Raw genomic sequence first — 15,338 nt, forward strand, 5'->3', positions numbered from 1 at the left:
GATGGGTGGCACATGGCACTGAGCCAATATCAGAGATAATTAACAGGGTTTGTTTTAGCAGCCATTGTATATTTTCATCTTCTTTGTATGTCTCCTTCTCTTGTTTTTCCTGTGTGCTGTGACCCCTCTCATAGAGGTGGACCCATCTCGTGTGTGTAAGGGGAAAGGTGCGGTAACCCTGAGAGCCACACTAGTCCACATCGATGATGAAGATTGTATCACTCAGGAGTCAGCCCCAAACCCTGCCAAAAGTGAGTTGGAAGTAGTTTTCTGTGGAATTTTAGATTGCTTAAAATATATATATATATTTAAATATTTTCACAATAAAGATATCCCCTTATAAATGTATCCAAATTTACTTAATATTACACATTAATATTTATGTGGCTGCAAATATGACAAATGTTATAATGGATAATTTAGCTAATATTAATTATTGTTATTATATACTGTAATTCAGCAGATAGGATCCATTCTTCAGCATCTGCTTAAATATGTTCAAGTGTTTTGATATGGAACACACACACACCAGTGTTTGATGGGCGTGTTGGTTGCTCGGCAGCACAAATAACTTTCGATGACAGCTCATATTTACCATGGTCTGTCAAAGAAAGCTTTTGTCTAGAACTCCCACATAGGGTGCTGGGGCTACACCATGGAGTTATTGGTGATCAGAGTTTTAGAACTGTGCTGGCTCTCTGCCAGGACATGGGGGAGATGCTTAAATTATTGTGCCAGAATAAAAAGCCCAGTGAAACAAACACTTCTTACAGTGGAGTCAATGGTCTCTTTGTTCTGATGACAGAGTTCACAGATTGTGAGAGAATCGTTGTTCCCAGCCACGGAAAATTAGCATCTCTGTGGATGAAGACCTTTTTAGGGAAGTAGTTTGTACTGGCAGTCAGGGCTGGCGATTCATTTAATTGAGGATTAACAGTTCTGTTCTAGGGCAGTTTTGTGGTTAGCATTGAAAACAAACAGGTTCACTGCCAATTGGAGGCAGCAGTGTCTCATGTTTATGCATTGTTAAGTTTAAAGAGGTTCCAGGTGAATTTATGGACCCTTTTAGACTCCAAGCTGTTTGGACTGGTTACAGGTGGGTGGCTTGAGGCAGTCAACGGAGATGCCACAGAAACCAGTCTGGCAGAGGAAGGGGTAAACACTACAGGAGCTGATTTAGATTCCGATCAGGTCAATAACACTCCCAAACAGGTATGTCATCTTGTCTAAACATTTGTTCTTTTTAGCTGAACTGTTTCTTTTTAGGTGTCACTATATGTACAAATAGCGAGCGAAATGTAATGTCAAATAAATGTTATTTTAAGCAGTCTTGGAAAACCCTTCGTCAGATGACGTGTCTTGTAGAGATTCTTACTTAAAAGTTAATATCACTTTGTCAGGGAGCAAACCTGAGAATAGCATTACATATTGTAAATGTTTGAAAGATACGTTTTATAATGCAAATCTTTGACAAAAATTGTTAAACTGTCTGTGAGGAGTTTGGTGTGTTCTCCTTGTGTTGGTTTGGGTTTCCTCCGGGTGCTCTGGTTTCCTCCCACAGTCCAAAAACACACGTTAGTAGGTGGATTGGCGACTCAAAAGTGTCCATAGATGTGAGTGTGTGCCACCCTGTGAAGGACTGGTGCCCCCTCCAGGGTGTGTTCCTGCCTTGCGTCCAGTGATTCTGGGTAGGCTCCGGACCCACTGTGACCCTGAACTGGAACTGTTTGAATATGTTCTTTCACATTATCACAGCATGTTTTTTGTCTAGGGCTACCCTTATATATTTATATTAATTCATTTAATTTAATTAAGTTGATAATCTGTGTTTAGTTGATTTGTTTTAAGTTTATTTGAGGCACAAATGTGGAGTTTGTGTAAAAAAAAAAAAGTTTTCTCATAAATAGTGGGGTAATCTGAGATTTATAAACATGTTTTTTGTTGTTTGTTTGTTTTTTTCCCCTAATTTGGTGACTGTTTACAGGGTGAGTGTCCTGTGAATTCGGATCAGTCTCAGCTAACTTCCAGCTCAGGTCCTCAGGGTGCTCTCACAACATTAGTCAGGGTGTCTTCTTCATACCCAACCACCAGCAGCGTGAACCCCACCATCGCCCTGCTGCAGCACAGCCGAGGTACACGCAAGTCTGATCTGATTATAGAGATGTTAAAGATCTGTTCTTAAGAGACATTAGAATGTGTTGCAATATGGGGAGCACAGTGGTGGCTGAAACACAGCTCTAGGGTCCTGGGGTCCTTGGATCTCTGTTCGTGTTCTCCCTGTATCTGCATGGGTTTCCTCTAGGTGCTTTGGTTTCCTCTCATAATCTAAATGCTTTTTGCAAGGTCGGTTGACAGTATAAAATTGTAATGTAATCAGACACAGGTGTTTATAGGCTACATTTGTATATACAGGTGTATATAGGCTATTCATCTTTTATTCAATTAATTATTTAAAGGATCACCTTCTTCGTTCAATAGAAATTGTATTGGGAATAGCCTCAAACAGACTAGTCTATTCCGATTGAAGTGTACACATGCACCGTATTCTGTTCTGAATAACCTATTCATCAGATTATTAAAACAATATCAGACTGCATATAACCGTGTGAAAAACTATATAAACACGGCAAAGACTCAAAAAAAGATCAAACCAGTATGAGTCTATGCTCTGGTCTACATTGGATGGTTTCTTATACTTCACTCTGAGTGTTGTGACAGTATGCAGTATTGGTTTGCAGACACTGCAGCAGAGCAGAATAGTGTGTATGACCAGAGCTCAGCTCACAGCCTGCTCAAAACTAAGCCTGAAGACCCTCACAACGACTCTGCAGAGATGGAAGGCATGAGGATAAGGATGACCGCACACTCACCATCTTTAGTTCCGCAGGAAAAGCCTAGAGTACCCGTACGGGTAAGAGACATGGATTCTTTTCCTAACGTTTAAAAACAAACATAATGGTTTCTCTTATTTGGTCTGGCGTATAAAGTGTTTCTTAATGTGAACAGAACTGGTATGTCATTTTTTCCATTGTAGTTCTGTTTAATTAATAGATACATGCAGAATGGACAGGGTTTAATGTGCACTACCACTCATAAATTTGTTGAATAGTATAAATTATTATGTTTATGTTGTATGCATTATTTTGAACATCAAACTGCAGTTAAATATTAAATAAAATGAATAAATATAAAAAATGAATCTATTAAAGGATTGTTATTAATTATTTAACTATGAATTTTTATCTGAATAAATTTCAGATTTTGAGTGATAGTGTAACTTGTTTTGGAGTTACTTCCATGCATTTAATTTCTAATTAGGAGGTAACCTTGGTCTGGCTGCAATGTGGAGTATGTGCATGTTTAACCCTCATTACATAATATTTTACAGAACACAGAGAAGTCCAAGGACTGGTACAAAAACATGTTCAAACAAATCCACAGGGTTGCAGGTAAACAACTCTTCCCATGACAGTGACTACTACTGCATCTCTGTTTCCCTGTGTGTATTCATGTTGTTCAGTGTGTGTTTTGTCTATCATCCATCTTATTCAGAACCTGTCGAGGAAAACCCATACCGTCCCACCTACATATTCCCTGAGACCAATGACAGGCCACTGACAACCAGAGGTATCATTAATTAAGTCAGCCTCATCTGCACAATCTGCTGTCCCACTCAGCTTTACAGTCACTGCTTTACAGTTTCCACTTCCCCAGCTCCCCAGAGCTCTCATTCTGTGTGGCATGTGTATAATATATACACATGTGTGGCTATATTATCTTTGTATAGTACTGTGCACCTGAGAAAATAAAGCTGTTTATATGAGAAGTAAATGTGTATTTGCTCCAAAATACTAGCAAAAACCTCACCAAATATTAGGAAAAAAGTTATTACAGTAAGCATTCTGTACTAAACTCTATACTGTATGTGCATGTGCTGGTTTAACTCTTTTCAAACCTCTCGTCCTGTCAGTCCAGTATTTTGTTGTGGTTATCATCCAATAACTAGTTTTACCTGTTAATAAATATTAAATCATGTTAAATCAAGTGTGCAGTTGCTTTAACAAACCCATATGATCAAGGAAAAAACCTAGAAACAGACTCTGTTCTTCACAAAACATCTTAGGTGCCTGATACATTTGCCCAGTACAAACTTCACATTCTACAAGTGGCTTAATCTAAATAACCTGTTTTTCTGGCAGGGGTTTTGTGTCAGTGTAATTTAGTGTTAGCTTGATTCACGGTCAGTAAAATGTTAAAGAATTTCAGCACTCTCTAGAATTCAGTGGAATTTCCAGAAGAAAAAAGGCTTTCTTATATATATATATATATATATATATATATATATATATATATATATAATGGCTCTAATTCTCAATAACATTTCATATTGCAAGAGTTCCAAGAATCAATCAAACCAACCACCAAACTGCAGAAGACCTTCAAGGACACTGCCCTGTATTTAAAAGGCATGCATTGATCATTGCTTCCATTATTAGAGCTGTAATGCCCGTGGAGTGCTTTAGAGGACCCTGCTTTTAGAGAAGCTCTCTGTTAAATTATTGAAGCAGTAAAGAGAGGCAACATGGATTTAAAATAACTGTTGCAGGCTAAAGAAAGTATAGAAACTGAACTGAATGTGTGTCTGAAATGGCATGCAGTAATGGGATATGGCCTGGTCTGCATTCCTCCAGTGCAGATTTATGAAGTGACCAAAGTGTGTTTGACTTTACTGAAACTTTCTCCTTTAAACCAAACAGGGAAAGTGCAGTTAACTTTCAGACAAGGCGTTGCTTGATGCGGTCTACTGCTGCACGAGTGCCATCTGCTGGCTGGACCGGACTTGAACTATAAGAGCAGTGTCCTGTAGGTGCTGATCAGCTGATAATGGTTGCTACAAGCTTTGTAAATCCGTGCAGTTTCCACCTCCTGTAAATTAGTTGCACAGATTGCTTTGGTGTACTTCACAATTCTGTACATGATTGGAATTCAGTGAGGATGTGATATGTCTCTTCCATGCTTGTTTTTCTGCTTGATTATAATTATCGTGGGTTTTTTTCACCTCAGCTAACAGACTCAAATGTCTTATTGATCTTCCCCTGTTTTTCAGATGACAGCCCTTCATATTTCAGTGAAGATGGTGAGTGGTGCATACCTGTGCATATAAAAGAGCCCAAGGAATGCGAGACATAGACCATAAATCCTCTGAAAATTGACCACAATCTTTTAAACTAAACCTAAAACACAATCATCCGTTTTTTGAATCAATCTTTTGTGATAGGCATTTAAATTAGGGTGAACAGATCTGAAATGGCATGGGGGTTGGGGGGTTTAGGTCACGCCCCTCGGTTCCGTTGTATGCTGTATCTGTGCTTTTAGGTCCTTTACACCTTTATTTGCTACACAAAACATGGGAATTTCTTTTTTAATTCATCCGAGAACTTACATTAACGTTTCGGCATAGCTGCTCGAGATGAGGGTAGGTACATGAGCTTTGCCTCTGACGTAAACAAGGACTACTGACGTGCAGACTGACCAATTAAATGTTTACAGAGAAGGTTATCGACCAATAACGGTAGCTCTACAGTCAGCCCGTCCAATCAGAAGATTTTAAGCTACTTCTCACTCAAGGGAACCAATCGGAGTAGGGGAGGGCGGAACTAGTTTGTGAACGAAACGCTTCTCGAAGTTCTATGTAAGCTCTAGAAAAACAAAATCCCGGACGTTTGTGAAATTCCGCCCGGACATTTTTTTTTTAAGTCTAAACAAGAGGACATGTCCGGGTAAAACAGACTCACTCATTAATGGCACAGTGGCGCAGCAGGTAGTGTTGCAGTCACGCAGCTCCAGGGACCTGGAGGGTGTGGGTTCAATTCCCGCTCTGGGTGACTGTCTGTGAGGAGTTTGGTGTGTTCTCTCCTTGTCCGCGTGGGTTTCCTCCCACAGTCCAAAAACACATGTTGGTAGGTGGATTGGCGACTCAAAAGTGTGAGTGAATATGTGTGTGTGTGTGTGTGAAGGACTGGCGCCCCCTCCAGGGTGTATTCCTGCCTTGCGCCCAATGATTCCAGGTAGGCTCTGGACCCACCGTGACCCTGAACTGGATAAGGGTTACAGATTATGAATTAATGGTGATATTATATAGAATATTTCAGCCTTCACTGCCTGTCGAAAGAGTACTTTGCAGCCAGTAAGAACAGGTCATTTTCAGGTTACTATCAAAAACAATCATAAACATATAAACCAATACAAATATAAAAAGTAGAACTCTAGGACATAAATAATTATAAACTAATTATATTTAATTATTATATTTATAATTATTTATAATTAATTATTATTAATTATAAATAAATATAAAATGGATGATATGGGCCATTAAATGATGATAATCTCAACACAAGGCCTTTTTCGCATGAATAATGGAAGCTGTTGTCTAAACCTGTTGTTTTGAATTTGATTTCAGTATTTTGTTCACTGTGTTTTGTTTTTTCAGGGCGAAGTGTTCCTCGGTCTAAAAGCGCAGTAGACATAGGCACTTCCCAGTCAGGTCAAAGGATCCCCGTGCCAACTCGAACATCTTCTCTGCGACCAGAGAGGTTCGTCCTCGCAGAGCAAGTACACCCCAAAAAGTGAAAATGTATAGAGATAATCAATGTGTATCAGTTCACCTGTCAGTAATTTCAAACAAGAAATGAAATGTGTGATTACTTGTCATTGTACAACATACAATGAAATATGTCTTCCGCACTTAACCCATCTGTGGTCGTGAACACACACACAGACACACACTAGTGCACTAGGGACTATGAACGCACACCCAGAGTTGTGGGTTCGATGCCTTGCTTAAGGGCACTGTAGCCATGGATTGAGGGAAGAGGACAGTGCTGTTCCTTCACTCCCACCGCCTCCACCGTGGGAACTGAATCAACAACCTTCCATTCCTAAGCCCACTTCTCTAACCTTTAGGCCATGGCTCCTAATTTGAATCTTTGTGTGCTGTGTGCAACGATACACTGATTGAATCATGTCACCGATATAAGCAATATATTAGGTTTTATTAATGTTCACCAGTGCATAGTCAAAGTCACTAACAATTAACTTAAGGTAACACTAGGGAAGATTTGGAATTTTTGTTTCAGGGCTCCCCTACAGTTGCAGGGTTTAGTTCATTTTTACAGCACTATTATGAAATCAAGGGGGAGGGTGGGTGGTGGTTTCCTACCCTCCTTGAGAAGTTACATAGTGCAGTTTCTACAGCACTGAGCCCAGAGTAGCAATGACTGAGGCTCTCTTCTCCCTAATACAAGTCAGAGGAGGATCATAATGATTTTGAAGCTGTAATTATAAGGTACAAATACTACCTAGTGTTTCCTTAAAAGCAACTCCTCAAAAGTAAAATCATTAAAAAGTGTTTCTGCTTGTGCAGCAATGTTCAAAAGATAATAAAACAATTGTACATAGGCGCTTGTACTCCTTTTCATGGTTGTAATAATTTGCTTTAAATGCAGAGTAATGTAATACTGTTATCCTTCGCTCTCATAGACATTAGAGCTATGAAGCCGTAAGCCTTGACAGTAGCTGATGCTCAAGCAGAACCTGCCCTTGTTGGTTGCCATGGCAACTCTCCTCCTCACGCAGGATTGGTTCTCTTCTATGTGCCTCCCTGCAGGAATGAGTGGGAGCCCCCTGACAAGAAAGTAGACACCAGGAAGTACCGGGCCGAGCCCAGGAGCATATTCGACTACGAGCCGGGGAAGTCTTCCGTGCTGAGAGTTGAGAGACCGGTACTGTGCTTCTGTGTCTGTGCATGTCTTACGTGTGCTCGACCTGGTGGGGGAGTGTGTGTGCATGCCGTGTGACGCTGTGAGAGCTGATGTTTTTGCTTGCTTTGCTTACAAGGGCAGCATACACAGCCGCGTCTGCACAGGCTGAGGCCATATCCCTGTCCTATTGGTAATCTTTATTAAATGACTTACGACCTCATCAGCTATGCGGGTGTAGGTTGTGCCTCGGTAGCCATGTTAAAAATCCATTACCTCTTAATATCCATGCCTCCTATTTGAATATTCATCTGCAATATGTAAATGATCCCTTTAAATACTCTCAGAATGGTTTATTAGTTTCTGTGGAAATTACAGCAATTAAAATATATATAATAAGACACATAAGTGGAATTCTATTTTCAGTTTCAGCTGCATTATGTATCTATAGGACTAGAATAACATTGAGACACATGGAAATTGTGGGTTATTTTTTACATGTAACTGCTGATGACAATAACAATGACAAGTTTTGACTAGATTCTTCTGAATTATCACTGCAGAGAAATGTAAAGCCTATTTGTGCAGTTAAAAATACAGTAAAATGAATAAAACAGACAGTAGCTCATATTTACTAATAAATATATATAATTTTGAAATACCTGTAAATCCTAAACATTGTATAAAGATATTTTATGTTTAGACAAATATCTGTCCGCACTGATGTTGTGTTCATATCATATGTAGCCACTAAAATGAGGAGTTTAAAGTGTTAATTGCCTTATGTGGGTAACATGAACAGGTTAAACATGGTTTGTGCGTCTCTGCATATGACAAGGAAAGCCATTGTGACTGTGGCTCAAACCACAATGGCTTTCCTTGCCATACCTTATTCTCTGCCCAAGAATTGTTTCTGTAGACGTACAGATGATACTTTGTTTGGCAGCTGTGAAGGAAATCATGAATAAATAATGCAAAAGAGGCATAGTAGGGGAGTTGGCTTTCTGTGAAAATAAACCCCTCCCTCCCTGAGCTTGCCATGGCTTTTGTTCATGTTTTTAGTCCTCCCTTACTGCCGTTCAAGCCTTGGCGGGCATGACTCAGTGTGCAAACTGCTGTTATTATGTAATGCCTCTGATGACATAGAGGTGCAATCAGAGTTTTTAGAGATTGTATAAAAGTCTCAGTCTATTTGAATGCAGTTCTGGGTCTTCTCAATCTCAAGGCTCCCATCAGAAGCTCAGAAAGAGCCTTGGAGTTATTTCAGTGTCTAATTATGAGGAAAGTAATTATAATGGCCGCAGGTCATCTCTAATCTAGGACAAATCATAATTTAACAATTTTCCTAAATAATGTCATGAAAGTGCATTTGAGTCATATAAAAATTATAATGTGCTTTGTGACAGGATGTAGACGGTGCCAATCTCCTGTTTTTCTCATTGCTTGCATAGTGTAACCTCCATAAATACATAGTAAGAGATAGTGTTATTCCATGAGACAGTTTCAAAGGGGCTCTTTTCATTATTGCTGTATTGTCTAAAGAAGCAGTTCATTTCCTGTTTCCTGTTCTCATGTCTATTGACATAAGCCAGACCTTGAAACAAAAAGTCATTAAGCAGAAACCAAATCCAATTTAGCATTAGCTGTGTTAGCCACATCATCCTAGAAACCTTCTGCCTTGTGTGATACATAAAGTTCCCAGATTTCATATGTCATTTAGAATGCATCTTTCAGTCTCATGATCTTTGTATTCTGAACTGTCCTCTTTCTCTTTCTCTCTCTTTTTTTGTCCTCCATTGCTCGTGGCCATGCCTTTGTAAATTCAGGACTTAAGCCCCGAAGATGTAGATTTAGAGAATGAACCTTGGTATAGATTCTTTTCTGAGATGGAGTTTGACAAAGCGGTAAGTCGGCCGAGTTAAAAGTGACCCATATTTGAGAGAATGCATGTCATACCTTTTTAATTTGGCATCCTAAACATCCCCATGTCTGCCTGTGAGGACAATCCCTACCTCTATATTTTCTTTTCTGGCTTTACCCCATTAGCATTACTCCTCATTTCTTCAGCCCTGTCTCGTCCATGTTGCCTGATGTTATCCCTCACTCTCAGTCTGTGCAAAATGGAGGTGTTGTTTTATCAGGTATTCAATTTTCAAAGGTCTGCAAAATGGAAATACATTTTAGTGATCTTTGTAAATTCGATCTGGGCACTACCTCCACTTCTTCATATTATACATGTACATGAAGTTTCTCAAACTCCTGTCCTGGAAGGCCTCAGTTGTTGCTTTACAGTTTAGTGCTTAGTCTGCTGTAAAATTATTATTTGGTAATATTGAATCAAGTGCCTTAGGGAAGTAATTGTGGCTTTTCAGGATTTCAGTGTCTTCACCTCTGGTTAAAATGTCTACATCACAATTTACTCCACTGACTTCCATCTTCCTTCCAATAGATTGCCTTGTGTATTTGTAGGTAGCATCACATACTACATTCTTCTACGTATTTTCTTCAAACTCTCTAGAACCGCATTGTTTTCTGTGGTGATACATAACCTCAAGTCTGAATATCAACATGACGTTCGGAAAAATAGAACAATGTATCTGCAGTCTTTGCTGTTACAGTTTTGTTCTATTTTGGATCTGTCTTTCCTGTAGAGCCTTGGCTTTAAAACAGGATTAGAGACAGTTAGCAGTATTCTTTGTGTTACAGTTTCTACTTTCCCTGATTCACTTTGTACAAGTATAATTTTTAACCCTGCACTCTTTAGTGTAAACTTTTCCTCTGTTTTTGAAGGCAGAAGCAGGTAAACTTTCTGGCCTCCAAAGGAATGATTGGCATATGAAGTTAGTGCATTTGATGCTGGAGGAACGGTTGTCACTATGCAATCAGTGGCAGTGTGCCTGCACAGTGTTGTCAGCAGCTCAGCACCTGTGAGTAAACAGCATAGTGATTTGCAGTTTTGCTCGGGGAGAGAGTGTCCCTAAACTACCCACATTTGTACAATTTAGCCAGTCTGCTGAGAAAAAGACACTTCACCTTTAGCATAAAATAAACTTTCTGTCTCGTTCTAATGTGTTTTTGGCAAAATTTCACATTTCATCCATTTCCCCCTTACCCTAATGTAGAGACCGATCTTTCATATCAGATTATTCCGTACTTTTAGGGCAAAGAGGCTAATAATTGTGTGTGTGAGTTGTGTTGGAAAAAGACTTGTTTGAGGCTACTGTAGACAGATCGTTGAGTATGGTAAAACATCTTGTACTGTGCAATTGTCATGTTTTCCATTATCTCGTACACTTCTTCAATGTAAACGATGTATTTTTCCTTAACAGAAATTTATACGTGTATATACAGGGGTTAGACAATGAAGCTGAAACACCTGTCATTTTAGTGTGGGAGGATTCATGGCTAAATTGGAGCAGCCTGGTGGCCAATCTTCATTAACTGCACATTGCACCAGTAAGACCATGTGCATCCAATGGTTCAAACATTGTATCCTGAAGGCGGTGCCATGTATCAGGACGACAATGCACCAATACACACAGCAAGACCGGTGAAAGATTGGTTTGATGAACATGAAAGTGAAGTTGAACATCTCCCATGGCCTGCACAGTCACCAGATCTAAATATTATTGAGCCACTTTGGGGTGTTTTGGAGGAGCGAGTCAGGAAACCTTTTCCTCCACCAGCATCACGTAGTGACCTGGCCACTATCCTGCAAGAAGAATGGCTTAAAATCCCTCTGACTACTGTGCAGGACTTGTACATGTCATTTCCAATACGACTTGACGCTGTATTGGCTGCAAAAGGCCCTACACCACACTAATAAATTATTGTGGTCTAAAACCAGGTGTTTCTGTTTGTCCAACCTTGTCCAACCCCTGTATATATATACTGATCAGCCACAATATCAAAACCCTTATATGTAAAATGAATAACACTGAATATCTTGTTACAATGACACCTGTGAAATGGTGGGATATTAGGCCACATGTGAACAGTAAGTTCTAGAATTTGACAAAGGATACATTTTGATGTTAGAAATGTTTTTTTCCAAAATGGCAGATCCAAACATATTTGTCGCATTCAACTAAGGAACAAAGAAGAAATCTTTATGTATTTGGAGATCTTTGGACACAGCCATGTGGTTTTCAGAGAAGGATTCAAGCCAAAGTTAAACAAAGTTAAACTAAACAACAGTGTATGCCAAACCTGTCTTTATAAAAATAAAATTCAGATTCCCATATCCAATTATTTTTGCAAAAGCTTAGAGTGATTAGAACTATAATCATCCTGCTGTGTTTTTCTTACAAGTTGTGTGACACATACTTTCAAACATTTCGTCTGGATCAGGCAACAGTTGAAGTTTTAAGCAACTAAATGGAATATGTTTTTGGTCTTTTGTCAGATTTACACAGTTAGATCCAAAGTTAGTACCATGTGTAAACCTAGGCCTGCATTAGTCTCAGGGTCCACTTTGCAGCATGATGTCAGTAGCTTGAATGCCTTGTCCCACTCTTCCCTGCAGCACGTGTCGTGGTGGTAGTTAATGACGTGTTTCCCTCCTGTTTCAGAGGCTACACATGTAGTCAGTGATGTCATTAGTGCATCCTTGCCAAATTACTCTGACACTATTAGGCTTAGGCGTCAGTATTTCCCAGCAGCTTGCCATAGCAGTCTCACTCTCTCTAACATACTCATATACAACTCTCAGGACAATCAAGAATAACTAGCCAAAAGAAGGTCAGAGTAATATTTCATTTCAGGTGAGAGAGCAAAAATAACATCCCTGGAACATGAAGGGAAGATGGTGTAGTTGTATAGTCTGGTTAAATGTAAATAGATATTTAATGTCAGATGCCTGCACACTCAGAGGAATGGCACTTGTATGCGCATGTTCAAGAGGAGCTTAGTAAGGATACTATGGAGTGACCTGCACTGTAAACCCCACCCCCACCCCCTGAGGCTACTTGTCATGCTTACCATCATCTGGTATGCCACCTCCATTACATTTGCAACCTGTTTATTGTTTCTTCCTGATGCATGTTTACATCTGTTTTAATTCAAACTGACAGCAGCCAGAGGTAAGGTATAGTCCTCTGGGAGTAACAGCTGATGTTATAGAGAAGCAAACAATAACCATAAAAAGAACCATAGCTCCGTCCCGTAGTCTGTGCGTGAGGCTGAAAGCACATAGCACTCTGACTTACGTGCTATTTATACAGCAGAAAAGTAGTAAATTTTGTTGAGTCATCTCCAGCACCTGTTAGGAAACCAGCATGCGAAAATAGACAAACATTGTTAAAACAATGTTCCACTGACTCGCTTTAATAGTCAGAGCAAAGGAATTTATCTCCCTGATGGTGCTGAGACAATGAGCAATAATGACTAATCTTCCATTTACACCACATATTACATACTGGCAACAAAACCATAGTAGAAAACCATTTAAGGGCTTGTTCAGTTTGGGTTTTCTTCGTTCTTGAGTTCATATATAAAGTAGGTTGAGGTGTTTTTACTTTTCATTTAATTGAATCCCCAAAATTCGACTAATATATGTTGCCGTTTTCTTTGGGATCAATAAAGAGAAAAAATCTTAGGGGAAAACAACTCATTTGACCAGTTCGAGGGTGTCTTTGAATACGTTGAGTGTGGGTAATGCCAGTGGAAGTAAATGACCTTTGCACTGAACAATGCTTCAGTATGAGTACAGCACACTTTCAAAACCATTCAGATTTGGACTATGCTCACAGACCTTTATTTTGCTTGTCTAGCTTTGTTTTCAGTTGTTTTCATTTGACGGAGTATGAGAGGAGCTGTTGTGCTGTCTGGATGTTAGCAGCAGACTGTGGTAAATGCTCCAGGGAGAAAGGCAGTGGGACTTGCCCATGCTCTCTATTGCCAGTGTTAGGTCACTGCTGGCAGGCTGGTCAGTCTCTAGCTTATGCAATAAAGAAGATGGTAGATGTTCCATAGCAGAGTTGAATGTTTATCCTGTAGTTACATTCTGTTCTTATCACTGTAAAAGTGTAAGAGGAGGATAATGTACTCCCATCTTTGACAAAACCCCAGCCATGTGAAGTGTTAGGATGTGGTCGGCATTTTAAGCAGTGAGTGATAAGGTTTCTGTGAGTGAAGTTTCAAGGTTTTCTTTTTTCTTTCAGCTTAAATTCTCAGGCCATTAGCTCTACTACCTTTATTTTTACAGCTTTAAGGGAGTTACTTTTGTATAAACATAGTATACTCAACAAAAACTTTTGTATAAACTGTACATGGCTGGATAAGGGTACAGCATGAATATAATCATCATAGATATTGTTTCATATATACCATTCAAAAGTTTGGAATATTTTTTCGTATTAGTAATATGTTTTATATTATATAAAGTAACAATTGTAGTTTTAAATGTTGTAGATTATGCATTTACATTAATTTAAAAAGAAATGGTAATTTATATTTTATAAATGTTCATTTCTCAGTACTTGATTTATGTTCAATTTCTTAGTGATAATTAACATTGTCAAAATTGCATTAGGGGCGGCACGGTAGCAGGTAGTGTCGTAGTCACACAGCTCCAGGGACCTGGAGGTTGTGGGTTCGATTCCCGCTCCGGGTGACTGTGAGTAGTTGGTGTGTTCTCCCCGTGTCCGCGTGGGTTTCTTCTGGGTGCTCCGGTTTCCTCCCACAGTCCAAAAACACAGGTTGGTAGGTGGATTGGTGATTCAAAACTGTCCGTAGGTGTGAGTGTGTGAGTGAATGTGTGTGTGTTGCCCTGTGAAGGACTGGCGCCCCCTCCAGGGTGTATTCCCGCCTTGCGCCCAATGATTCCAGGTAGACTCTGGACCCACCGCGACCCTGAACCCGATAAGCGGTTACAGATAATGAATGAATGAAAATTGCATTACTTTAGGATCTTAATGAAACATTTATGACACGATTTGGTCAAAATACCACAAGGATCAAACAACACCTCACCATTTGCATTATTTAAAGAGCCTTATTCAGAATGACCAGTTTCAGTACCTGTTCCTGTACCTGTAAATGAGAATGAGCCAAAAAAAGCTTAGTCCAGGATTGAGGAACCAAGAGCAGGAGCTCTTTTTTTAGCTAAAAGCTAAAAAGTCGTTTTTTTTTTTAGCCATTTTCACTTGGTCCCCCCCCCCCTTTTTTTTCCACCACATTTAATCAGTAGTCTTATTCCTCCACTCTCATTTTGTTCATTTTTCTTCATTAGCCTTGTCTTCATTCATAAACATGGTCCAACGCTGTGTTTGGAAAGACTCAGTCGATGAGATGAGACACTTCTGATGTGACTGCACTCTACGTAAGGTGCAGCACAAGAGTGGCTTGTTTTATCTCATGTATTCACACTTGGGAAGACCAAAAAACTAACTGAGTAGATTTATTTCACGGTTTGTGCTTCGGTAGGCGCTCCATGGTATTTGGTATTTATGCATCCCTAATATTTACCATTGTTCCTTTAAGGGTGGAAATGTATTGTGTGTGGCGTTCACTTTCGGTCATTTTCACACTCTCACTCATTTTTATTATCACTGTGTTAGTGTTATCTCAGCATCTGGA

At 39.5% G+C, this 15,338-nt stretch overlaps 1 protein-coding gene across 1 annotated transcript in view; it reads left to right on the forward strand.

Annotated features, from left to right (window-relative positions):
* LOC136705787 (sorbin and SH3 domain-containing protein 1) overlaps window positions 1-15,338 on the forward strand; it is a 47,719-nt gene that overhangs the window by 8,765 nt on the left and 23,616 nt on the right. Inside the window, exons 4-13 of the mRNA XM_066679548.1 lie at window positions 135-251; window positions 1,097-1,212; window positions 1,985-2,132; window positions 2,739-2,911; window positions 3,389-3,449; window positions 3,553-3,627; window positions 5,108-5,137; window positions 6,494-6,596; window positions 7,670-7,784; window positions 9,587-9,664. Coding sequence (XP_066535645.1) covers window positions 135-251; window positions 1,097-1,212; window positions 1,985-2,132; window positions 2,739-2,911; window positions 3,389-3,449; window positions 3,553-3,627; window positions 5,108-5,137; window positions 6,494-6,596; window positions 7,670-7,784; window positions 9,587-9,664 — 1,016 coding nt within the window. The remainder of the gene's footprint in view (window positions 1-134; window positions 252-1,096; window positions 1,213-1,984; window positions 2,133-2,738; window positions 2,912-3,388; window positions 3,450-3,552; window positions 3,628-5,107; window positions 5,138-6,493; window positions 6,597-7,669; window positions 7,785-9,586; window positions 9,665-15,338) is intronic.

Source organism: Hoplias malabaricus, chromosome 8, assembly GCF_029633855.1.
Source record: "Hoplias malabaricus isolate fHopMal1 chromosome 8, fHopMal1.hap1, whole genome shotgun sequence".
Classification (NCBI taxonomy): Eukaryota; Metazoa; Chordata; class Actinopteri; order Characiformes; family Erythrinidae; genus Hoplias; species Hoplias malabaricus.